The sequence below is a fragment of the Armigeres subalbatus genome, chromosome 1 (assembly GCF_024139115.2).
Source record: "Armigeres subalbatus isolate Guangzhou_Male chromosome 1, GZ_Asu_2, whole genome shotgun sequence".
Taxonomy (NCBI): Eukaryota; Metazoa; Arthropoda; class Insecta; order Diptera; family Culicidae; genus Armigeres; species Armigeres subalbatus.
In genome coordinates, this window is record NC_085139.1 from 149,842,397 (window position 1) to 149,869,763 (window position 27,367).

Below are 27,367 nucleotides of genomic sequence, written 5' to 3' on the forward strand. Positions count from 1 at the left end.
CGGTACCGACGACCGCCGCGGTACGACCTAGAGCGACTGAAGCAACCTGATTTCGCCACTGCATACGTGCAGCATCTCGAAGCAGCGTTGCCGGAAGAGGGTGAGCTCGAAGGGCCCCTCTTGAGGACTGCTGGAATACAGTCAAACCAGCCATTAACGACGCAGCGGAGAGCAACGTCGGGTATATGGGTCGAAGTCGACGGAACGATTGGTTCGACGAAGAGTGCAGACAGATTCTGGAGGAGAAGGACGCAGCGCGCTGCAGCAAGGTACCCGGCAGAACGTGGAACGTTATAGACGGAAGCGGAGACAGCAGACCCGCCTTTTCAGGAGAAGAAACGCCGCCTGGAAGAAGCGGAGTGCGAGGAGATGGAACAGCTGTGCCGTTCTCAAGAAACACGCAAGTTCTACCAGAAGCTCAACGCATCCCGCAAAGGCTTCGTGCCGCGAGCCGAAATGTGCCGGGATAAGGATGGGAGCATCGTGACGGACGAACGTGTGGTGATCGAAAGGTGGAAGCAGCACTACGAGGAACATCTGAATGGCGCTGAGAGTACAGGCAGTGAAAGTCAAGGCAGCGGAGGACATGACTACGTCAGTTCAGCGGACGATGGAAGCCAACCAGCCCCCACCTTGAGGGAAGTTAAGGATGCCATTCAACAGCTAAAGACCAACAAAGCCGCTGGTAAGGATGGTATCGGAGCTGAGCTCATCAAGATGGGCTCGGAAAAGCTGGCCACTTGCCTGCACAATCTGATAGTCAGAATCTGGGAAACCGAACAGCTACCGGAGGAGTGGAAGGAAGGGGTTATTTGCCCCATTTACAAGAAAGGCGACAAACTGGAGTGTGAGAACTTTCGAGCGATCACCATCCTTAATGCCGCCTACAAAGTGATATCATCGTCGTCATCTTCCGTCGTCTGTCACCATTAGTGAACGAGTTTGTGGGAAGTTATCAAGCCGGCCTCGTTGACGGCCGCTCGACAACGGACCAGATCTTTACTGTACGGCAAATCCTTCAAAAATGCCGTGAATACCAGGTCCCAACGCACCATCTGTTCGTTGATTTCAAGGCGGCATACGACAGTACAGGCCGCGTAGAGCTATTGAAAATTATGGACGAGAACATCTTCCCTGGGGAAGCTTACCAGACTGATCAAAGCAACGGTGAATGGTGTGCAAAACTGTGTGAAGATTTCGGACGAACAGTTAAGTTCGTCCAAATCGCGCCAGGGACTAAGACCAGGTGGTGGACTTTCGTGCCTGTTGTTCAACATTGCGCTAGAAGGTGTTATGCGTGAGAGCCGGGTGTAACAGCCGGGGTACGATTTTCAACCAGATCCAGTCAATTTATTTGCTTCGCGGATGACATGGACATTGTCGGCCGAACATTTGCAAAGGTGGCAGAACTGTACACCCGCCTGAAACGTGAAGCAACAAAAGTTGGACTGGTGGTGAATGCGTCAAAGACAAAGTACATGCTTGTGGGCGGAACCGTGCGCGACAGGGCCCGCCTGGGGAAGCAGTTTTACGATAGACGGGGATACCTTCGAGGTGGTCGAGGAATTCGTCTACCTAGGATCCTTGCTAACGGCTGACAACAACGTTAGTCGTGAAATACGAAGGCGCATCATCTGTGGAAGTCGGGCCTACTACGGGCTCCAGAAGAAACTGCGGTCGAAAAAGATTCGCCACCGCACCAAATGTGTCATGTACAAGACGTGTTACGTTTAGTTTTGATTTTGAATTAATAAGAAATAATTAGTAAGTAAACGAACGCAAACACAAATTGGAAGAAACAATAGCGCAACAAGCGGAATGCACTTTTGATCCAGTGCAGATTTTTCGAACTTCAACTGCCATGTCAAGAGCACTCCGTGTACGCGAACAACATGGAACAGACCTATCGCACAATGACGTTTCTCAAATTGACATCTGCCCGCATGCACACGCACACACCATCGTACGTCGCACAGAAAGTGAACGCAAGAAACGAAAAGTCATCGTCACTCGTCACCCACCTCTTGCCTGCGTCGAATGGCAAAAAAAGTAGATTTCTTTAAGGCCTGTGAAAGTGGTCAGTGCAGTGCTAAGAAAAGTTGTTGAAATTCCGGACCGTTTCGTGTCTGGTAGGCTGCATCGTTCCGTCTCAGTGTTCGCTGGTGGAATCGCGATTGGTGACGCGGACACAGGTGAGAGAATCCTGCCTTTTCTGGTGTATGCTGCTGACGACAACTTAACCTATGATAATCCGCAGGAAGCACGCACGTGCAAGTTATCGGAACGCGGCACAACGCCGCCGCAGGAAGAAGAGGCAACGCGCGCGAGTTTTATTCGTCCACAGCGCAACAGGAATCACGGAAGAGCGGGTCAATTATTGTTACTCCGAAGGTAATTGCCATCAAAAGTTACAATTGAGGAGTCTAACCTCGCATTCTCTGCACTATTAGCTGACGAAGATCGAGCGCCTGGTGGTGTGACTGGTGAGAGGACAGGCTAAAACGCTCATCAAATTGAGCGGAAATACCCCACTGGGTAAGTGCCGGAAAGAAATTTGATTGTGGACATTTAGCTGAATAAATGATTCAACAGGGTTTTTCGGTGGAGCCAATTCCCATCATCGAGGTCCGGGAGTATCGTGCTCGAGGCAGTGGTGCGACAAAGCGACGGTCGGATTGCCGAAACATCGATTGCGTTTCGTCCGGCAGGACTAGGTCGGAGGAGATTCGTTCGGGAACCAGCAGCCCTTCGGTGGATCACTCGGAGGGACCCCATCCAGTTACTTGGTCGCACTGGACGGCCAGAGGGGTCTCCAGCAGAGTGATTAGGATGCATGCGTGGGACGGCAGTGAAATGCGACAGGCGAACAGTCGCGGCAGCGAGAGCTCCGCCGAGGAAATAGTGTAGGGGGACGCCCCGAACACAAAAAGGTACACAGAGTACGAAGAAGAAACCGTGAGTAAGGAAGACAAATGTTAGTTTGTAAGAAAATGAAGATATAGAGAAAGGAGAAGAGAGATGCTTAGGAGCTAGGAAGGAAAGTGGGATCAATCCCCAAATATATGTATTAAATTGAAGATTTGTGGTTTTTGCTGTTTTGTTGGTGCTTTAGCCCTCCAGTCTTAGTTGCTTTTGTCCGTTTTGGTAGTTCTGCTCTGCCCGCTACCGGAAGCTCGCAATAGACGTTAATAAGACCGGTTGTCCTCTACGGACATGAAACATGGACAATGCTCGAGGAGGACTTGCAAGCACTCGGAGTATTCGAGAGACGGGTGCTTAGGACCATCTTTGGCGGTGTGCAAGAAGACGGTGTGTGGCGGCGAAGAATGAACCATGAGCTCGCCCAACTCTACGGCGAACCCAGTATCCAGAAGGTAGCTAAAGCCGGAAGGGTACGATGGGCAGGACATGTTGCAAGAATGCCGGACAGCAACCCTGCAAAGATGGTGTTCGCTTCCGATCCGGCAGGTACGAGACGGCGTGGAGCGCAGCGAGCGAGATGGGCAGACCAGGTGCAGAACGACTTGGCGAGCGTGGGGCGTATCCGAGGATGGAGAGATGCGGCCTCAAACCGTGCATTGTGGCGTCAAATTGTTGATTCAGTGTTATCTGTTTAGATGTTAACTAAATAAATGAATGAATTATTCCCGAGCAGGAGCGACGACTTCGATAGTTAAATTTGGGATGTAATAGGTGTGCATAAGAGGTAAAATACCAAAGAAATATTACCAAAAATTAATGCGCATAATGTTTCAGGCATAGTAATACTCACCAAATGCATAACCAATTATTATCCGTTTCGTACTAAAATACCTTAGCATTTTATGCCTAAAGTATTTTGCTTGTTAATTTTTGGTATTATAGTTTGGAATTTTTCCTCATCAAGTTCATACCAACTTCTCTTATCGAGGTGGCCGCTCCTGCTCGAGATGTTGCGGGTGATCTGCGGGAGTCTCTTCATGGACAGATAAAGATAGACTGGGTGATTGTTGCCTGGACGCTCTGGCTTACTATGATTGGTGGCTTACTATGATTTTAAGGCTCCACTAAAAATGTCATATATTGGTCACCCCCCCCCTGCCCACAAAAATTGCTTCATTCCGTGCCGATAGTTCGAACGAGCCAGACGTGTGTGCTGTGTCTCATCGCGGGTTTTGTTCGGTAGTGCGAGTCTATTGTGTGGTGCCTACCTACGGATCCAAGGCGATCACTGTCGGCGAGCGAAGTAGCTGCTTCTGGCGACGCCAGTGAAGCAGGCTATTGTTTCTGCTGTTACCTACAGCAGCAGCGCAGATAAGTGGAAGGCATTGTTTCATTATTCTCCCATCCCTCTGATACAGAGTGGGATTAATTATAATAAATTAAATTAGTTTTTTTTATATTTTTTTTCTAATTTGCTATTAGTTCTAAGTTAGCATAAGAATAAATTGTCCTTCCACCTTGCGAGGTGAGAATGGAGGCAGAGACTATGGGGGGCGATAGTCCTCCAAAAGATGTCCGCACACGATTGTACCATGCGGCTTCGCCTGGGCCTTGGGTTGTTTACTTTCGGCAGAAAGTGAAAAGTCTAGACTTTCTCGGCATTAAGCGAGATTTGACGCGTCGTTTTACGAAGCTTGATTTTAATCAGATCAACAGGAACAAGCTACGACCCTAGCAGCACAACTCACGTTGATTTGGTTGAAATAACTCATATATGACCAAATTTAGTCGTATATGAGTACAATAGACTGATTTACAACATGTGTGTTGCTCGGGGAATCACCGCACCTACATATCAGGTGGCGAACGAAATTGCTAAAGACAAGGCCTACAATGTAGAATATTTACTTTATGTCCCCTCGCGGGAGGTCGAAATTGAAGGTGTGATCAACGCAGCGAGCCTGACTTGCAAGGATGTACTTGCGGGAAAAGGCCGCTAAAGAACGCAAATGGAGTCTACCGTGGATATTCTGGACTGCAAGGAGTTGCATTCAGCAACCATGGTAGATGGCAAAAAAGTATATTCCAAGTCAGGCTCGCTTCGGGTGACGTTTGCCGGTTCGATTCTCCCAAAATATGTCGATTTAGAGAATATGTTGTTCCCGGTGCGTCTTTTTTGTACCAAGGGTATTTAATTGTACCAATTGCAAACAACTTGGTCACACTGCCGAGTTTTGTGACAACAAACCACGTTGTGGTAAATGTTTCGAAAGACATCGGAGGAATCCTGCCAGCAACAAGCCACAAAATGTGCTTATTGCGGTATGGCTCCTGCCCATGGTTTGCAAGATTGCCCGGTGTACAGAAAGCACACCAAAAAAGTGAAGCGCTCGTTGGTACAGCGCTCCAAGCAGACTTATGCGGAAATGGTTAAAGCGCAAGACACATCCGCCGATACCACTGCAAAGGCTGCTATTTCAGCTACCGTTCAAGTAAGTGATTATTATGATTCCATATGCATTGACGAATTGGACTCTGACGCAGCTGATATGGATGATTCTACGGAGTTACACGTTCCCGATAAGAGGAAGCAAACTGTCTTCCCGGGATTGCGCCGCAAGAAATCAAAAGTCATCCATAAAGCTTGCCCAAATCTGAAGGCAATCCGGGATTATTTAAAATCCCGAAGCAACCTGTCTTCACTGCTCCTTTGGATCCATCTTGCAGCAAGACATTCCCGCCATTGCCCAAAACCGATGTTTCCAAGAAACATCCGGCTAGGAGAATCAATGAAAGAAAAACTACAATTCGTTCTTCCCAAAAAAGAACTCCGTCCAAGCGAGGATTGATCTCCTTTAAGGACCTTATGGACCGTTTTTTGAATTTATTCAATATTCCGAATTCACTGAGGCCAATCATTGACCTCTTTATACCAACAGTGGAAAGTTATCTGAAGCAATTGACTGTTTCATGGCCCCTTCTTGCAGGAATTGTATCTTTCGATGGATAATACGGCTATTACACAAGATACAATCACTGTGCTGCAGTGGAACTGTCATAGTCTTAAAAATAAATTAGACGTGTTCAAGTTTTTGTTTCGCAATTCCGATTGCGACATATTTGAATCAACTGATGTTCTTCCACCGCTGGATGAATATCGATTCCTTACCGAAATAATTAAAAAAAAGTGCACTAGAAGCTCAGAAACGACGCGTTCCAAGTACATATGTCATAAGAAGACCAGCCACTCCTGGATGGGATGATGAATGTACTAAGTTGTATTCTGAGAAATCTGATGCCTTCAAGGCCTTCCGTAAACACGGAAGGTCTGAGCTTTTCGAAGAGTATTTGAGGCTTGAAAGAAAGCTCAAAAATCTTCTCAAGGCTAAAAAACGTAGCTACTGGCGACGTTTTGTCGAGGGACTATCGCGAGAAACCTCAATGACAACACTTTGGAAAACGGCCCGCAACATGCGGAACCGCACTTCCATCAACGAGAGTGAAGAATACTCCAACCGATGGATATTCAACTTCGCAAAAAAGGTCTGTCCAGATTCCGTACCAGCAGAACCGCTATTTCGAGAATCAGTCACTGATCCCGATTCTTTGGGTGGACCATTCACAATGCTGGAACTTTCTATGTCTCTTCTTTCATCGAATAACTCTGCTCCGGGATGCGATAACATCAAATTCAATCTTCTAAAAAAACCTCCCAGATATCGCAAAAAGACGATTGCTTAACCTGTACAACTGTTTCATGGAGTACAACATTGTGCCACCTGAATGGCGACAGGTCAAAGTAATAGCTGTTCAAAAGCCTGGGAAACCAGCGTCTAATCACAATTCATACCGACCGATCGCCATGCTATCGTGCATGAGAAAATTATTGGAGAAAATGATCCTCTCAAGATTCGACCATTGGGTCGAGCAAAATGCATTACTGTCAAATACTCAGTTTGGATTTCGTAAAGGTAAAGGAACAAACGATTGTCTAGCGTTGCTTTCTTCAGATATACAACTGGCCTTTGCGCACAAGGAACAATTGGCTTCAGCATTCTTGGATATTAAGGGCACTTTTGATTCAGTTTCCATTGAAGTATTGTCAGACAATCTGCACAGTAATGGACTACCTGTATTTTTAAATAATTTCTTGTACAATTTGTTGTCAGAAAAACAAATGAACTTCACACTCGGCACTCTGACAACTTCCAGAAATAGTTACATGGGCCTTCCCAAGGATCATGTTTAAGTCCCTGCTTTATAATTTCTATGTTAAAGATATTGACAATTGTTTGGAAGGACAATGCACGCTCAGACAACTTGCAGATGATGCCGTGGTCTCTCTAAGAGGTCCATGTGCAGATGTTTTGCAAGGGCCATTGCAAAGTACCTTAGATTCTGGCTGTTTGGGCCAGACATTTAGGGATCGAGTTTTCACCGCAAAAAACTCGGTTGTGTTTACTAAGAAGCGGTCCCTGCTCAACTGAAACTAAAACTATTGAATGATGACATCAACCAATCTTTATCTTCTAAATACCTTGGGGTCGTGTTTGATTCCAAATGTACCTGGAAACTCCACATTGAGTATTTGATACAAAAATGCCGGAAAAGGATCCATTTTCTACGTTCTATCTCCGGAACATGGTGGGGTGCTCACCCGGAAGACCTCATCAAACTCTATAGAACGACTATTCTCTCTGTTTTAGAGTACGGCTCTTTCTGCTTCCTCTCAGCAGTTGATTGCCACCTGATCAAATTGGAACGAATTCAGTATCGTTGTTTGCGTATTGCCCTTGGCAGCATGCATTCAACGCATAACATGAGCCTGGAGGTGCTTGCTGGAGTCACTCCTTTAAAGCCCCGTTACTGGGAGCTCTCACTTAGAATACTCATCAAATGTGTAACAAGTAACACACTTGTTCTAGATAACTTCGATAATATGCTTGAACTAACTTGCCGTTCAAGATTCCTGAGAGTATATCTCAACTACATATCATTGTTGTGTCTCGATATGAGATACGTTCTGAAATAGACTGATGAATTACATACAGTGTGCTGAATTATCACTTTTGCTTCTTAATTATTACTTAGTGTGTAATGTATATGTCATTTGACAAGCTATTAATGTAGCATCAGTATATAAATATACAAATGTATATGTATGCAAATTGGAGTTGAAATATAAACCAGCAGTAATGAACTGGGGTCATTCCTGTTCTGACGTCAACCAATTTAGTTATTATTTCAAGGTGTTATCCTGAAAGTTTCCCTCTGCAGTACTTATCAAGTGGCGACGAGGTAAAAAGTTATTGAAACGTGCTTATTGACGAACGCTGAGCAACTTTGGTTAGTGGTGATTTTGGTGCGGTGGCCCGGAGGATAATCTGCATAACTACGGCGTATATACAGGGTCATCGAACAACAAAAAAGAACGGATCGAACTGATTTCGGGTGCAGTGGTTTAGGACCTATTATCTCGCCTAATATTGAAGTTGATCTGCCGCTAATTTGTTGAAGTTTCGTTCGGCGGGGTCGGTGGCCATTGAAACGCGAAAGTGAGTAAAGTGGAAGTTAAGCTAATTTTCATATCTACGAACTATCTTTCGTTGCTTGTTGCCGCCATAGAAGTATTTTCGGACAAGTGATGATAAAAAACTAATGTAAATTGACCTTGAGACAATAGAAACTGTTTGACACAATATAAGTTGTGTTACAATAGCCGTGGTGTAACAATAGCCGGGGTGTAACAATAGCCGTAGTGTAACAATAACGTAACAATAGCTGTTGTACAAGAATTGCCATTTTTTTATTACGCGGCTAGTTAGCGAACAGTGAAGCGCGGTGTGCGCGGTTGTTGAACTTTATAAAAAAAAAAAGTTTTAAACAAAAACGATTGTTTTTTGAAGAATTGTAATAGAAAAGTATTAACGTTTTTATTTCTGTATCGTTAATAGGAACAGTGTACGTTAACGCCGAAGTTGACGCTGATTGGCATCCATACACTCTGCTCAGTGGCGAGAGCTTTGGTCATCGGCGATAAGGACTCAGGCGACAGGTGAAAATCGGGTGAATAGACGAAACTGTGGTTGGACAAATCTCCGCCGCATCCTATTCGCTAGCTAACTGGCTAGTGCGAGTTGAAGTTGGCAGATATCTGGTAAGCTACCTCCTTATTTTTGCGCATTTTATTTGAATCGCTTTTGTGATGGCTTTGACAACCATTATGGAGCCATATAGGAAAGGTACTCCTTTTAATGAATGGGCCGAGCGATTGGCCTCTGTTTTTCGATTAAATAAAATTAAAGACGAAGATAAAAGATTATTTTGCCACTTTGTGTGGACCAGCTGTGTACAGTGAAATTAAAATGCTATTTCCCAATCATAAATTTGAAGATATCGATTATACCGAAATGATACAAAAGTTGAAAAGTAGATTTGACAAATCTGAATCGCATATGATTCAGAGATTTAAATTTAACCACCGTGTGCAGCAGCCAGATGAAACAATAGAAGATTTGCTCTTTCTGTAAAGCTGCAGGCGGAGTTTTGCTCTTTTGAAAATTTTAAACAAAAAGCCATCCTAGACAGAATAATAACAGGAGTTAAAGATAAAGCATTACAGCAACGGCTGTTGAGTGAGTATAATTTAACATTGCCGAATGCCGAAAAACTGGTAGTTACTTGGGAAATGGCATCCAGCAATGCAAAAAAGATAGGGTCTAGTGACAATTTCGGACAGATTGCTTCCCTTCGGCAGCGGGGACCAGCTGGTTTAGCATTCAAAAAGCTTGCTGAAGCATATCAGCTAGCAGGTCAAAGTCATTCGAGGGGTCCAGTAAAGAGTCGGTTAGGATACCAGCAACAAAATGGCAGCGACCGTATAATCGTCAGAAACAATTAAGCTGGAACAAAGGGTCCCTGAAAAACAGAGAATTCAGTGAAGACAGAACTTGCGATTTTTGTGGCGTGAAAGGGCATTTGAAACGTAAATGTTTTAAATTAAAAAACCTAAAAGGGACTCGGTACAATTTGTTGATGAATGGAAAACGGAGAACGGCATTGACAGAGATGGAGACAGCAGCATTAGTGGACTATTCAACCGACTTAGGACTGACAAATCTGATAGTGAGGACGACGACATGGACGCAGGTGAATTTGAATGCATGATGGTATCCTCAATCAATAGAATTAACAATCCTTGTTTAGTGAACTTATTGGTCGAGGGGAAAGAATTAAGTATGGAGGTAGATTGCGGGTCTTCGGTTTCAGTCATGGGTAGAAATCAATATTTCCGGAGATTTTCCAAACCCCTAAGCAAATGCAAGAAACAACTGGTAGTAGTAAATGGTAATAAGTTGGATATAATGGGTGAAGCAAATGTTTTAGTTACTTTTAGGGGAAAATCTGAAAATGTACAGCTTCTAGTAATCAATTGCGAGAATGAATTCATTCCACTGCTAGGCAGAACCTGGCTGGATGTATTTTTTGGTAATTGGAGGGATTTCTTTTCTGGTTCTATGGCAATAAATGGGATAGTGGAACATAATGCTCACACAACAATAAATGAAGTTAAACAGAGGTTTCCAAATGTATTCAAAAAGATTTTCGACACCCATTGATGGATAAGTGAAGCAGAGCTCGTATTGAAAAGACGAATCACCTATATTCAAAAAGGCTTACAATGTACCTTATCGATTACGTGATAGAGTTACTGATTATTTGAATCGTTTAGAGCGAGAAGGTGTAATTACTCCAGTCAAGTTTAGTGAATGGGCATCTCCAATTGTCATTGTTATGAAAAGGAACAATGACATACGACTTCTAATAGATTGTAAAGTGTCGATAAATAAACTGATCATACCCAATTCGTACCCTTTGCCAACAGCTCAAGACTTATTTGCTGGTTTGGCAGGCTGCAGGGTGTTTTGCTCGCTTGATTTGGAAGGGCATATACTCAACTATCATTAACAGAAAAATCTAGAAAATTTATGGTTATAAACACGATAAAGGGACTTTTTATTTACAACAGGTTGCCACAAGGGAGCTTCCTCGAGCGCAAAGCGATATTTCAGCAAGTGATGGATCAAGTGTTGGACGGTTTGAAATATGTATATTGTTATTTGGACGATGTGTTAATCGCAGGTGTTAACTTTAATGACTGTAGAGAAAAGCTTTTATTGGTGTTACAAAGGTTAAAAGATGCAAACATTAAAGTTAATTGGGAGAAATGCAGATTTTTTGTCGCAGAGCTTGAGTATCTCGGTCACGTTTTAAGTGAGAAGGGTTTGTCTCCATGTCCAGATAAAATCTCGACAATACAAAAGGCAAAGGCCCCTAAAAACACTACTGAATTGAAATCCTTTTTAGGATTAATAAATTATTATAATAAATTTATTCCTCATCTTTCTTCCAAGTTGTATTATTTATACAACTTGTTAAAAAAAAATGTTAGGTATGATTGGGATGAAAATTGTGACAAGGCTTTTGAGATTGGTAAAAAATCCCTGCTGGAAGCAAATTTTTTGGAGTTCTATGACCCGAAGAAACCAATAGTCATAGTGTCGGATGCTTCGAGCTATGGACTGGGTGGAGTTATTGCTCACGAAGTGGATGGAATTGAAAAGCCTGTGTACTTTACGTCGTTTTCCCTGAATTCTGCTCAAAAATCGTACCCTATTCTTCATTTAGAGGCTCTGGCGTTAGTATGTACGATAAAAAAATTCCATAAATATCTTTATGGCCAGCATTTTAAAGTTTTACGGATCATAAGCCCCTAGTTGGAATTTTCGAAGGAAGGAAGAATTCTATATTTGTGACTAGGATCCAGCGATTTGTTATGGAATGTTCAATTTACGATTTTGACATATTTTATAGACCTTCAAGGAAAATGTGGAACGCGGATTTTTGTTCTTGATTTCCCCTGGACCAACCGATACCAAATGGTTACGATATTGAACATGCAAAAAACATAAATTTCTCAAATGAGTTTCAAATTGATTACATAATAATTGCAAAGGATGAATTTGACAGGATGAATTTCTAAAAAAAGTTATGTTTTCATGCAGCATGGCTGGCCAAAGCGAGTCGAAAGACAGTTTGTGAATGTGAATGTCTCATGTATCAGGGGCGAGTGGTTATACCACGTAAAATGCATAAAGACATACTAAAATTAATTCATGCCAATCATAATGGGGTTGTTAAAATGAAGCAATTAGCACGACGTACGGTGTACTGGTTCGGCATAAATAGTGACATAGAAAGGTTTGTGGCTCAGTGTGAAACATGTGGTTGTATGGCAATAGTACCGAAGAAAACAATAACGTCTAAATGGACACCTGCCAAAAGGCCTTTCAGTAGAATACACGTGGATTTTTTCTTTTTCTCTAGCCATACATTTTTGTTAATAGTAGATAGCTTCTCTAAATGGATAGAAGTAGATTGATGAGAAAATGGAACGGATTGTCCAAAGGTGGTTAAGAAATTAGTAGCATTTTTCGCGCGTTTTGGATTGCCTGACTGTTTAGTATCTGATGGAGGTCCTCCATTCAATTCTGGTTCTTTGTATTTTTTGAAAAACAAGGCATAGAAGTTCTTAAAAGTCCACCCTATAACCCGGCAAGCAATGGACAAGCCGAAAAGGCTGGTTAGACGGTGAAAGAAGTTTTAAAAAGTTTTATTTGATCCAGAGGTTATGCAACTAGATTTGGAGGACCAAATTAATTTATTTTGTTTAATTATAGAAATACCTGCTTAACGGAGGATGAGAAATTTCCATCCGAAAAAGTTTTATCATACAAGCCAAAGACAATTTCTTGACCTAATTAATCCAAAGATGAACCAAAAAATAAAATTTCAAATAAAATTGATCACCAAATGATGATTCCTTAGGTAAACCCAGTTCGGTGAACAAAAATGATCCTCTGGCAAATTTGATGAGTGGCGATACTATATGGTATAAAAACCATAATCCTCATAACCCAGCCAGATGGTTAAAAAGCAATATTTATAGCGCCAATTTCTCGACATGTTTTCAGGTGGAAATTGGAAGCGATGCGAACAACAACTCATCGCACACATAAATTCGACCGTTTATTGAACCGACCGTGCCGGATCGACCTAACTTGATGCTCCCTATGACGAATACTCGTAGTATGACTAGAGCAATCGGCGAGTCAGCTGAGATGCCTACACCGGACATTAGTTGTGAAGATCCTGGAGCGGATGCTGGGGAAGCCAACTCGCTCGAGGCGGAAGAGAAGGATGGAGAGTACAACGCCTATTGAATTAAGGCGTTCGAAACGATCTAGGATGAAGCAAGACCGATCCGGATTTCGTGTATTTTAATTAGAGTTTGAAGTGTGAATAATTGTCCGTTCGGATTGAAAGCGACAGTTAGAGAAGAACTTGCGTAAGGGTAAAGGAGTTGTTGTGTCTCGATATGAGATACGTTCTGAAATAGACTGATGAATTACATACAGTGTGCTGAATTATCACTTTTGCTTCTTCATTATTATTTAGTGTGTAATGTATATGTCATTTGACAAGCTATTAATGTAGCGTCAGTATATAAATATACAAATGTATATGTATGCAATTTGAGTTGAAATATAAACCAACAGTAATGAACTGGTGTCTTTCCTGTTCTGGACGTCAACCGATTTAGATATTATTTCAAGGTGTTATCCTGAAAGTTTCCTCTGCAGTACTTATCAATCATCAGATCTTTGTCTTCCGTGTCATAATCCCCTCGAGTTCACTTCACCAACGACAGTTCCTCAATTGTATACGATCTGTCCATGAAACATGCTATTCAAGGAAAACCAGATCATCTTCGACAAATATCTATTCCCTCACTTTTTCTGAAAAATATGAACATGTCAATTGCATCAACAGATATTTCACTGATGGTTCTCGCATCAACGGATCCACTGGCTTCGGTGTTTTCAATGTAACTTCAACCACCTTCCAAAAACTTCAGTAACCGTGTTCGGTTTATGTTGCTGAGCTGGCAGAAATTAACTTCGCTTTGGGGATAATTTCCAATCAGCCCGTAGACCATTATTTCATCTTCTCGGATAGTCTTAGTTCTATCGAGGCACTCCGGTCGATGAAACCTGTTAAGCACGCATCTTACTTTCTTACAAACATAAGAGAGCAGATGCGTGTTTAGGTCGAAAGATCATTCAAGATTACCTTTGCTTGGGTCCCTTCTCACTGCTCAATCTACGGCAATGAGAAGGCAGACTCGCTGGCAAAGGTGGGCGCACAGGAAGGTGAGGTTTATGATAGACAATTCTCGAGCAACGAGTTTTTCCCATTAGTCCGTCAGAGTCCGTCTTCAAAGTTGGCAAAGAAATTGGACACACAACGAACTTGGACGGTGGCTATTTTCTATAGTTTCAAAAGTTTCTGGGCGATTCAGAGGTGAGGACTTAAGTCGAGGCTTCATTCGCGTGATGTCGAGACTTATGTCTAATCACTATTCACTAAACGCACATATGTACAGAATAAACCTTGTCGATAGCAACTTATGTAGGTGCGGAGCCGGTTATGATGACATCGATCACGTAGTTTGGTCCTGCTCGGAAAATGACGCCTCCAGAGAGCAATTATTGGATACCCTAGCGGCCCGAGGTAAACAACCCTTCAGAGAAGTTCGAGGTGTTTTGGGAGATCGTGATGTGGTCTATATGCAGGCCATTTATAGTTTTCTTTGTGCTTCTGATATCAAAATCTAATAGTTTGTTTTTTTTTCTTTCTTCAAAGTTTTTTTTTGTGTTTAGTCTCTGCTTTCTGTTCCATAGAGCACCATAGCTCTTGCCATCCGGAAGATGCTCCCAATCGAACCATTTCTCGAGCACGACGACACGCCACATCGTCCCTGACGCCAAATACCCGGATGAGAAGGTGAAATTCCCTGATCCAAAATCCTTAGCCCCGTCCATCCTTAAACATTGTAAACTAACCTCGAGTCACCACGAGTACGCTGGCTTCTACCCCTCTCTTACTAACTGAAAAAATAAATGATATTGATTGTATATATCGCAAAGAACCATGGCTCCGTAAAGTGTTATACACGCCTGAGCCTACCAAATAAACGAACTTGGAAAAAAAATTGCTTGATTGCAAAGTAAGGGAGTCATGGCTAGTGTAAAAAGTTTTCATTTCAGTGGACATGTAAGAACTATGACTTTCTAACTCCATACACTAGCTGAATTATCTTATCAGGTGTCACCTCAGTTTATCTGCTTTTTTTCAGAAACGACATTTTAGTTTGACTAAAAAAACTTCTATATTTGTGTGGTTTTTCAGAATTATACGGATATTTTTGCGTGTGTTGATAAAAATTGGTATTGTGCGTCTCTATAAGAAAACCAAAAAAACAATAGGCAAAATCATTGATTTATATGAACTTTCGAAGTGTCAAAAAAAGAGTTGTGTCGGAAATGCACGAAACCATCGATATAGTTTTCGCATATCCCTAGTGCACAAAAAAAGGCAAAAATCTTCAGAGGAAGTGGTAACACTGGCGGAGACAGAGGTGGGGCACCACACGATGCAATCACACCATTGTTCTCAACGGCTATTATTCTTGCACCAAGCGGTGGCCCACCAAATAACAATAGCCGGCTCCGCCAGTGAGTGGTAACGCACATAAATGAGTGCAAACGAATAACATATTGGGAAATATCTCCCTGAAGTGCTATTTCGACCTTTCCAATGTGCATTTCTTACTATAATTTCGAATGCACGTGAAATGCACCATTGACACTAGGGGGAATAATATATTTTTATTGTACCCTGTTAACCTTGGCGAAGCCGCGGGTTCGTAAGCATTCACAAAATATATTTGCTATACTTAACTTAACTTAACTGAAATGGTTGAATACCATCTGTTGTTGCATATTTGTAAGAAGCAAAATAAATAGGTGTTTAATCTTAGTCCTTAGAACAAAAATAATAAAGTTTCACAGCTTGAATGTTTTTCAATTCCATCTTTATCATTTCATAAATCATCGAAATTCGGCCATTCGAAATATTCCAAAATTATATTTTTATTTCCCGGCGATGATGTCATTCAACATAGGCAACTGGTATCCTGCCGAGTGCCAAATGCATACATAGTTTCCTTTTACAAGTCAAATAACACACAAAGAGAGTGTAACAGACAGCTGACGAAATAACTTACCTATCGATGGAAATGGCCATCAAGGTGAAAACGGACGCACATATGCTGAGTATTGCCACGAACTGTGATATTTTGCAGTAGAGGTTGCCGAATGGCCAGTCAAGATTCAGCATGTAGGTGTAATTGAAAGTGACGTTCAGTGTCGAAACCATCGCATCAGCTATCGATAAATTCACTGCCAACAACGAGAAAAGCAATAGAAAGTGAATAACATTTTCCAAAGTCATTTACCCCTCTCCTATGAAACAGGGACCACCGAGCCCTCGAACCCACTTACCGAGGAAGTAGTTGGTCACAGTTCGCATTCGTTTGTGGGCCAGCACAATCCATACCACGACGAGGTTGCCCACCGTTGCGACGATGACCATGCAGACGAACAGCAATGTCCAAAGCACTTGTCGCCAAACCGGAAGTATGAAGGTGATCTCCAGTGTCGTACTGCAAATAAAACATGGCCAAGAAAATAAATAACAGCATAAAGTCAGATGTCAATGAATCCGGTACTTGAAACTAGAGTAGAAATACTTCAACCAGATGTTACAATTGCTTACAGGATTCAGGTGAGTTACCCGCTCATCGCAGTTTAAATGCACATGTTTAAAGTGACAATAAAGTTTCATCTATTAGGTCAGAATGCATGGTATTTATCATGTTGCGTGAAATGCAGCGAACAGAGTTATTGTTTTCTAGGGAAAACAATTGATTCAGTTTAATGCTTAGCAGTTATACTTACTTTGTGACATTATTTCCGTACGTGGTGGAGAGCGTGGAGTAGAGTGAGTTATCGTTGAAATGGAACGAATAATTCGAGTATTCATATTTATCACTAATGTTGTTCACACTATTATATCCGAAAGGTGTTGTATGTGCATCGTTTAACATTTTGCGTTTCACAACTGACTGTCCAACGGTTTTATCTCACAGATCAACACGGAATGCATTTGCTGTTGATAGGTTGTACATTATTATTAATACAGGTACATTGTATATCTAGCGTTTCCTATTTTATCAAAGCCAATACTTTAAAGTTGTTCTGAAAAGAGAGGAAAATAGATAACATTTATTACTTTATGGAATAGGTTATTAGAAGGCTCTCACCTTCTAAACGTCTTCTGTATCATTTGGATATTAATTGTAAACTGTTGAGGAGGTTTTGCGCCCGCTTGAGTGAGAGCTAATGAATTTCTAATTGTTCAACTCAAGCGGGCTTTTCCCTGCTCCCATAAATTAATAAATTAATTAATTACAAAAAAGGCTTAAGTACTGTACCCCAAAAGTTGTTTGTGTAGATTAAAGGGTTGAATCAAGAATATTTACTGAAGAATAGCTAGGCAATTTCATTTGTTTTTGTTATGCAGAAAACCGAATGTGCTACTGTAAAACCTCTTTTTACGATTTCTTCTTTCACGCTTCCTCTTGTTACACTCAAAATTCTCCCTCTTTTATGTCCTATAGGAGCGATCAAAAATTTCCAATTATTTGTATGAGGCAAATTTGAATTAGTTTCAGAAGTTATTTTACATATTAAATAACTAAGTAGTTATGCTGTGAAACTTGGAGAAATGTATAGGTTTGAAGGAACAAATGTTTATTATTATTCCAACTTGAAACGGGTACACAGTCTTTAAGGGTTGAAAAAGATTATTCGTCCAACGTTTCGGCACGGCCTTTGAGACTTCTTCAGGGGAAAAATAATATTTGATTGTTCCTTTTCTGATGTTGGGTGTAACATTAACAGTCTGGTATGGATATTTGTGGTACATTACTTCGGAAACACTTAATTCGAACATTAATAACACTGACAGACGACGAAATTTTTAAACCCCAATGATGGCGATTTTTTCGAAGACACACATTTACATCTTTCTTGCGGGAAGCTCACCATAAAATCTCCATTCTGGCGGGGCACAGGCACGGTACCATTTCTTGGATTACGTTCCACTGTCACATAGTCCTTCATTAACACATATTGGTTCCCAATGTCAGGCGTCACAAGTTTCTAGGTTTTGATCGACTGAGTTTCAACTGTCACTATATTTGCTCAAAACAAGCTGCATTCGACGGGGAATCCACCCACATAGCATCCAACTACCAACAACCATCCAACAACCTTTTAATCCTTTCATATCACAAACATATTTTGCTCTATACAATTTATTCTTACAGTTATGATTTCTAGTTTCCTAAATTGGTGGATTTTGTGTATCGTTATGACGTCAACAAGTAAATTGAATTAATATCAAGTGCGGTTGCACAGCATGAGCATGATGAAAATATCTCACCGATCCTATTCTCACTCAACAATTAACAATCGACAAAGAATCTCGATGATAGGTTCTCGATGAATAAACATTCTTGAAACGTTTTCAATTAAGCAGCAAATATTAATATTTGGGAAGTCGAAATCAATTTGATACCTCGCCCGATGCAAAGCTGACTTAAATGTTCAATAAACATCCAATGGAGTACCTATCACAGCCTGCATGAGTAAATATTTAACCTGTCTATATGCCTCCGCTGCGTGGAACATAAAAAATCTCTTAAACCGTCACTCCAGCATCCATCCGTGCCCGCGCGGTGTGGTCTTGAACCAGCAGAAACGAAAATAAATCACGCAACTGTTTCGGGTGGAAATCGCTGCCCGCTTTGATGGACCAATTGCGTAAACGCTGACTAGACGATCGAACCACTCGACTCCAACTTGGGATCAACGAATCTAGTTTGTATAGATTCACAAAAAATCATTTCCCGTCTGTGCGCTAACTATTGTCGAATTCGTATAAAAAATGAGTTAAATCTAACACATCGAACCTAAATTTTACCGCACTTTTGTTAAGTTTTACATATTACATTCTCTTTTTTTAACTTACCGTTTAAAGTATAAGTCAATTTCTGGATCACGTGAGTCCAGTAAGCAAAAGAGTAAATTTAAAAAAAATCTTTTTCGTTTGCAACGACCATAAGTGTTGTGTCCAGTCGCATTTTGGATCAACATCAAGTTGATATTAGCGCAGTTTCCCTAGTTTTTCAAATTATCCGATATGAACATGTATTATATGTCCCAAAGATTTTTTTTAGAAAATGTTGGTAGTACACAGAGTTGTCTTACACACTCTGACAGAGAAGATTTCCTGGCAAAGGATGTTCCCACAATTTCGAAGCCAAACTCGGTATTCCATCTGGTATGAGACTATTCTTCGCTTCCAGTATCCACACGATAATTGTCATTGGTTGCTGATACAAGCGTAAAAGACACATTTTCGTTAGGCATCAGCAGTAAGGTGGATGAAATCAGGCTCAAAGGTGGTTCGAATCACCAACATTGCTCCACAGGCGACCAAGGATCAAATGTAAAACCTCTCTGTGCACGTCAGTAAGATTGATGAGTTTCGTCTGTATCCAACAATTCGCGACGTTTCCTGCCTGGTGGTGTCCCGAATTTGCTATGTGAAGTACTTTGAGAACAGCTGCGTAAGCGTGGCCCAGCACCTGACCAATAATACGGTATTTACAAGGCTCTAGGAATGATCAATCAAAGTTAATTGTCTATTCATTCATTTCATTTATTTAGTTTACATCTAAACAGATAACACTGAATCCACAATTTGACGCCACAATACCATCCTTATCCCGGCACATTTCGGCTCGCAGCACGAAGCCTTTGCGGGATGCGTTGAGCTTCTGATAGAACTTGCGTGTTTCTTGAAAACGGCACAGCTGTTCCATCTCCTCGCACTCCGCTTCTTCCAGGCGGCGTTTCTTCTCTTGAAAAAGGCGGGTCTGCCGTCTCTGCTTCCGTCTATAACCTTCCACGTTCTGCCGGGTACCTTGCTGCAGGGCGGCCGCCCGCGCTGTGTCCTTCTCCTCCAGAATCTGTCTGCACTCTTCGTCGAACCAATCGCTCCGTCGACTACGACCCATATACCCGACGTTGCGTCGTTAATGGCTGCTTTGACTATATTCCAGCAGTCCTCAAGAGGGGCCCCATCGAGCTCACCCTTTTCCGGCAACGCTGCCTCAAGATGCTGCGCGACATCAGGTTGCTTCGGTCGCTCTAGGTCGTATCGCAGCGGTCATCGGTACCGAACATTGTTGATGACGGATAGTTTTGGGCGCATTTTAACGATCAACAGATAGTGGTCAGAGTCGATGTTAGCGCCACGATATATCCTGACGTCGATAAAGTCGGAGAAGTGCCGTCCATCAATCAGAACGTGGTAAATTTGTGATTCTGTCTGCAGTGGTGATCTCCAGGTGTACCGATACGGGAGATTGTGTAAAAAGTAGGTGCTACAAATGGCCATATTCTTGGAGGCGGCGAAATCAATTAGTCGTAGGTCGTTTTTGTTCGTCAGCCGGTGAGCGCTGAACTTTCCAATAGTCGGTCTAAATTCCTCCTCTTGGCCAACCTGAGCGTTCAAGTCTCCTATGATGATTTTGACGTCGTGGCTTGGGCAGCTGTCGTACTCACGTTCCAGCTGCGCGTAGAATGCGTCCTTATCACCATCAGTGCTTCCGGAGTGTGGGCTATGGACGTTGATTATGCTGAAGTTGAAGAACCGGCCTTTGATCCTCAACTTGCACATTCTTTCATTGATTGGCCACCACCAGATCACGCGCTTTTGCATATCGCCCATCACTATTGTCTATTTTTCGGAAATTGACCACCCGACATGGACATAAAGTTGCAATTTTCTGAAAAACTCCGATGTAAATAAGTACACTATGTGGAAGGATTTGATTTGAAAAATGTATTTGAAGTAACCACTTTCCTTCGATGGGACTCGAACCTATGTCCCTCAGTACGCTAGACTGGTGTTAATAATCAAATGAGCTACGAAGGATCTATGTCTGTCTTTGCAACTTAGCGGCTACTGAATAAGCACGAGATTCCCAAATCGGACGCATAGTCGAAACACTCACAAATCTTTTTCCAAACCAACACTTCCGCATGTGTGTAGTCGACATTCATATTAGAATGTGCGTGAGTATTTAAATTGTCTGGCAGGCTAGACACATTCTTCATCAGCAAATGTACTGATCAAGTAGAGGTTGTATGTGTGTCATTGCCAGTCGGTAACCTAGTTCAGACTATGAGTGCTATGCGACTATGCGTCCGATTTAGAAATCTCGGGTCCACTCAGTAGCCGCTAATTTGCGAAGGTCCTTAGTAGGTTAGTTGGTTAAAAGCACCAGTCTAGCGTACTGAGGGTCATGGGTTCGAGTCCCATCGAAGGAAAGTGGTTACCTCCGTTACACAAATCAAAATCTCTAGAAATGGCTGCCAACGGTTCATTGGTTCCGGGACAACAGAGGTCCGACCAAGCTGCCCCAGGAGGTCGTAAATCGCATCAACGGAATGGTATCTAATCAAGTGATGAAAACCATTGATGCAAAGTTAGACGAGAATAATCTTGTGGACTACCCACCTTTGCCAGTTAATTTTTACGCGAAGAAAATCGAGGAAACAATTTGTTTTTCGACAAAGTCACTCGCGGTTTTCTGGAACCTCTTCGTAATAATGTACGTGCTATTAATTAGCTGCATTGAATGAGTACAGTGGTTTGGATAAGAAAGCGGTTTGGATGCATTTTCTTATATATTTAGTCGACTTTTCCAGAATAAATTTCATGCTCGTTGAGCAGTAAATAGTAACTAATAAGTATTTATTTTGTTAATTTTTTATTTATTTATTTTGCTTATTTTTAGTAAAATGAAAAAGCAGTAAAATGAAAAAGAAGTTATAGTAAAATGAAGCTTGAGCTTGAGCTTGATTGACTACTCGTAGTTGCTACTCCATTATGACCAGATCAGCTGTTCTTGCACAGGGAACCAACAGATGTTTGCTTGGGACTAGCACACATCTTCAATGTACAAGTACTGGTGATCTCATTTGTTAGGTCATACTGGCGCCTGCCACGTCAGAATGCAAGTCAATGTAGGGAAGAGGGAGGAAATGATGATGCAATCACTCGCCCACTGCAAGCCGAATATACCTCTGCACTTGCCACGAGTTCATGCGGAATTTGTTGGAATTTTTGGGTTAGGTTCGAGAGGCAGAGGTCCGCCTTGGTTAACGAGCTGCCAATGTGATAGATAGGAGAAAGCAACTGATGGAATTTCTAATTGGATGTAGGAAACGAGCTCTACAGTTCATTTCCAATTCTAGCAGATTACTGGTAGAATACTCAAGTTGAAGTTATAGGAATAGTAATGGAAACGGTATGGAATCCATTTCCAGTTCTAGCGATTGCTAGAACATGAGAAATATAGAGAAAGATACAAAGTAGGAGAATGGAACGGACCTGGGATTGAACCCACGACCTCCTGCGTAACTAATCTTTCTAAACCTTTCTAAAGGTGTGACAAGATGAGGGAAAATCTTTCCCGAATAGTGTTACGACTCAAGTGATAATCGAATTCATTTGAGCAGCGATTGAAAATACTGCACATGCTCAAAAATGGTTCTTTTTGCCCGTATTTCGTGCGGGCACCGCGGAGGAAAAAGAATTGTCTAGAACGAAGGCCTTGTTGGCTGACATTGAAATTCAGCTGGGCAAAAGAGGAAGCGAGTCAATGTTCAGAAGTAAAAGGTCTGCTACAAATAACGCACGGACAGTATCACCGCGGACGCTTATTAAACCTAGCTCAATTAACCTACAGCGTCATAACACAGTCAGGGTTTCTTCTCGAGAGGTGACGTAAAGCGAGCCGTACTGATTTTATACGGGAAATATTATTCTGATAGTAAGGTGCCCAAACTACAGATGAATATTCTAAAGATGGTCTTACTAAACAACAATATAGAGCCTTTAAACAGTGGTCATCATCAAAATTCCTTGCTATTCGAAAAATGAAACTCAGTGTACGGGAGGCCTTAGAGATTATGTAAGCAACATGATCATTAAACGTCAGCTTAGTGTCTAATAATACACCTAGATCCTTGACAACAGTCTCTCTACGTAGTATGGTTGATCCAATAGTATAGTCAAAGGCAGTTCCTGAATGTTTACGAGAAAACGAAATGAAGGAGCATTTCTCTGGATTGAGAACCATACAATTCAGCTGATACCAGTCAGTGAAAAGATCCAACTGCGATTGCAAAAATAGTGTATCTTGTACACCGTTTACAATCCAAAATAATTTGAAGTCACAGGGAATAACGAAGAAACACAGTCACCAATTTTTATCGTCATTTTACAGTTTCCCAAATACAAACTGAGCCAACAGAGAATGGAGCCAAAGAATCCAGAGTAGTTGAATCAATTGAGTATCCCATTCGAAATCAATTAATTCTAATAAATCTAAATGGTTATTATACAGGTCGAAAATCAATCCTTCAATAAAATAACGAAAACTTTGTTTTATTTTATTTGCGGTAGCTTTATTTAATTATCCACCTGGTGATGTTGGTGACCTTCTGTTGTATTATGAAAAATTAGTATTTGGCCATGAGTCCGTAGTCCGATCCGACAAATTTTCTAAAGGAAATCAACTTGTTGCGAGTAAGTCGAATAAAAGTAAGTGCCTCAAAATGAGCTAGGCTCTTTCACGGGATTTGATTGAATTTGAAAATTTGAATTTTGGCAATAACCTCTTAGCTCATCGTCCGATACGGATAGGAAATTATATGATTTTTTTTTCTGAAAATTTGGAGGATCTCCCACTGGAAATATTCAAAATTAAGGTTCAGGCGAGCCGAGACTCTTTATGATACTCACAATCTATATCATTAGTATCAACAGTTAATAACAGGAAGGGGACATAAACCATTAAACCAACAACGATTTGAATTTGTTGACCATGTTTACTAAACCTAAACTCCACTTAACTAGCAGGAAGGTCCTTAAATTGCATTGCGCTTAGAAGGAGTGATTAAATGGCAATAGATCAAGTAATTGATTGGACAGAGAAAACCGCCCAACTAAAAAACCGTATCTATCTACTAAAGAACCGTATCTATTGATACAGACAATAATCATGAAACGCTTCAGGTTAGCTTTAATGAAATCTCAGAAACAGTAGATACCTATCTGACCATAAAGAGTTGGAAAAACTATTCGAAGGCTGCACTCATATCGCTTCTTAGAAGTAGTATGCCAAGTAACACTGAAAGACAGCTAGACGAAAAAGCAGATGTACTGAGTATTGTATTGAAAGAATGTGTAAATAAACTTGTTATGGTTAAAAGCATAAAGTGCAGCAACAGAAAAAAATGGTATACGATAGAGTTGAAAGGTTTGCAAATGGCAAGGAATGAAGCATACAAAAAAGCATGTGAGAGTTGGGAGGAAGTAGACTGGCAACATTATAAAGTTGTAAGGAACGAATATTCGTACTCGATTAGGAAAGCAAAGGCAGAGTATATACAAAGGAAAATTGAGGTAAATAAAGGTAACAGCAAATTGCTATGGAAAACACTGAAATCATTGTGGAAAAGTAAGGGAAAAAATGCGAATAATATAAGTTTTAACGGAGGAAATGAAGCCAATGAGGAACAAATTTGTACAAAATTCAACGACTATTTCTTATATAGTATTCAAATAATACTATAGAAATAATAATACTATAGAAGATGTGCAAGACTGTTTTGAGAATGATTGCAACCAGTTTCCTGAGAGTTGGAATATGTTCCATCAGATATCGTATGAACATCTTTGTGAGGCTATTGGAAAAATAGGTAGTTCTTCAGGCATAGATAATGTCAATTTACAAGTACTCAAAGATTCTTTAGAAAAAACGGGACAATATCTACTGGACATAATTAATGAGTCTCTCATTCAGGGTAAGTTCCCTGGTAGTTGGAAACAATCAATAGTAATACCGATACCTAAAGTGAATGGAACTACAAAAGCGGAGGAATTTAGGCCTATTAATATGCTACCCGTTTATGAAAAATTGTTGGAAATTATTGTAAAAGAGCAACTGCTTGAATATTTGAACGAACATAACATTTTAATAAGTGAGCAATCAGGATTTAGACAAAACCATTCTTGTGAATCTGCCTTGAATTTATTATTGTACAAATGGAAGCGAATGATAGAAGAGAAGAAAACCATTATTGTGCTTTTTTTGGACCTCAAGCGTGCATTTGAAACTATATCTAGATCGATAATGTTAAAAACAATGAGACAATATGGAATTGGAGGAAACGTTCTCAAGTGGTTTGAATCCTATTTATCCAATCGGACTCAAGTATGCCAATATGGGAAGGCTTCTTCAGCACCGAAACTGGTACCTCTTGGTGTTCCACAAGGCAGCGTTCTAGGACCAATTTTATTTATTTTATATATTAATGACATGAAGAAAGCCATCCGTCATTGTGACATTAATTTGTTTGCTGACGACACAATAAGTGGCAATAAGAAAAATAAGGGAAGATATTAAATTGCTAAGCAAGTGGCTGAAAATTTAAACACTTAAATTAAATGTGCAAAAACAAAAGTGATGATTATAAGTAACAGAAAACAATTGAACTATTCCGAATTAAAAATTGACATTGATGGAACAGAAATTGAACAAGTTGAAATTTTTAAATATCTAGGAGTTTACATTGACAACAAATTAATATTTAAAGAACACATTGACAAGGGGGCCATCCAGAAACCACGTGGTCATATTTTTGAAGATTTTTAACCCCCCATGTGGCTTATCGTGGTCATTTGGCAGACCCCCCCCCTTTGACCACGTGGTTTTTTTCAAGTAATTTTTTTTAAAAACCTTATATAACTAAAACATATGGTTAATCCGATCAATTTTGAAGATGGACAATTTTAACTGATTCAAAATCAAACTAAACCCAGCATGGAAATTATAAATTTTCATGAATTCGAAAATTTTGATTATGTTATCATATTGTAATGTGTATCAGGTATTAGTATATCTAGAACTCGCACACCTTCGATGCATCAGGAGGAAACAAAAAAATGTGGACTCACGAATATGTTATAAAAATTTTGAGAAAAATTTGTAATGGTTTAGAAATATTCCAAAATATCCCTATATATATTTTTTTTAAATTTCTTTATTGGTGATTTTTTTTTTTAATAATTATGAAGTTTACCACTGAATATCCCTATAGATTCCTAAGAGTATTTGGGATATTCCGTAGCTCTGGAGGTACTGGAAATTCTTAAGATATATTAACCTCAGCGAAGCATCTGAACTGAACTGAAGGTTTTTCTAAGTGCATACAAGTTTCATTCAGAATCTCAATCTCTCTTCATTATGCCAAGATTCTATGATTCTAATCAGAACCGTAACACAATGTCCTTAATATTTCTTTGCCTGAATTATACAGTTTTGGCTTAAAATACAAGTTTTCATTTTAAATCTACAGTCTTTAATATCTTTGGGTTCCTTTTGGTATTCTAGAATTTATTGTTATATTTTGGTATTTAACCCTCTCAGGACGATTTTGTTATAAAGATTTAACGTACATATTTAGGAGTTTCCACTCGATCTTGCCAACACTAGTATAGAAAGAACTAAAAAGTCGTACTTTTTTCGGGTGTCATAGGCCAAACTGCCCTGAAGTACATATCCTCGAAAGTATCAAAAATCATGTCAAGAAACAAAATGTCCCATTATTACGGAGTTTTGAAACGATCCGATTAACCAAGTCCTGAGCGATATATCCGTGCATCGCTAAGCAGGTCCAACAGGTCCATTGAGCCGATGCGATTTCATTTATTACTTTCAAGACCTTCCATGAGTCGATGTTCTAAGATACGATATCGACTGAAATGAAAACTAAGGGGCTAAGGGCTAAGGCTAAGATGGTCAAATAACGCAGATACGCATCGACGTTGCGACCGACGCTGCGTTACCGGTTATTTTCGATGCACACCTACGTCTTTTCAACGCTGAGTTTGGTTCGGTTCTAAGATGCGCTTTGCGTTTAATGATTTGTATTTTTTACACCGCTATTGTTATTCACTAAAAACTTTTCGTATAAAAAAAGACCACGTGGTTCGAGAGCAACACCCCCCCCCCCCCCCCCCATGTGGCTTATCGTGGTCATTTTGCAACCCCCCCCCCTCCCACCATATATGACCACGTGGTTTCTGGACGGCCCCAAGTTAATTAAAAAAGTTGCTAAAAAATATGGAATGTTAGTCCGTTTGAAAAGCCAGTTGACATTTTGGAGTAAGATATTTCTTTACAAGACCCTGGTGGCACCACATATTGACTATTGTTCTTCCGTATTATCTCATTGCCAGTGATACACATCTGGAGAAATTGCAGAGATTACAA

The 27,367-nt window shown here is 40.9% G+C and overlaps 1 protein-coding gene and 1 long non-coding RNA gene across 7 annotated transcripts in view; one reads left to right on the forward strand and one right to left on the reverse strand.

Moving 5' to 3' along the window:
• LOC134205256 (tachykinin-like peptides receptor 99D) overlaps positions 1–27,367 on the reverse strand; it is a 153,230-nt gene that overhangs the window by 68,741 nt on the left and 57,122 nt on the right. For 5 of the 6 annotated variants that reach the window (XR_009978101.1, XM_062680348.1, XM_062680347.1 and 2 more), the window contains 3 exons: positions 16,845–17,144; positions 16,389–16,549; positions 16,112–16,286 (listed from right to left, as the gene is read on the reverse strand). Coding sequence is in view for 5 of the 6 variants with exons in the window: in XM_062680348.1 (XP_062536332.1) it covers positions 16,112–16,286; positions 16,389–16,549; positions 16,845–16,993 (485 nt within the window). In the remaining variant the exon portion in view is untranslated. Of the gene's footprint in view, positions 1–16,111; positions 16,287–16,388; positions 16,550–16,844; positions 17,145–17,993; positions 18,174–27,367 lie in introns of those variants that run through there. The other variant, XM_062680349.1, reaches the window with a different exon arrangement.
• LOC134205257 (uncharacterized) lies at positions 2,058–3,012 on the forward strand. The gene is made up of 4 exons (XR_009978102.1): positions 2,058–2,192; positions 2,258–2,391; positions 2,451–2,535; positions 2,593–3,012. It is a non-coding gene; the product is annotated as an uncharacterized LOC134205257 (long non-coding RNA).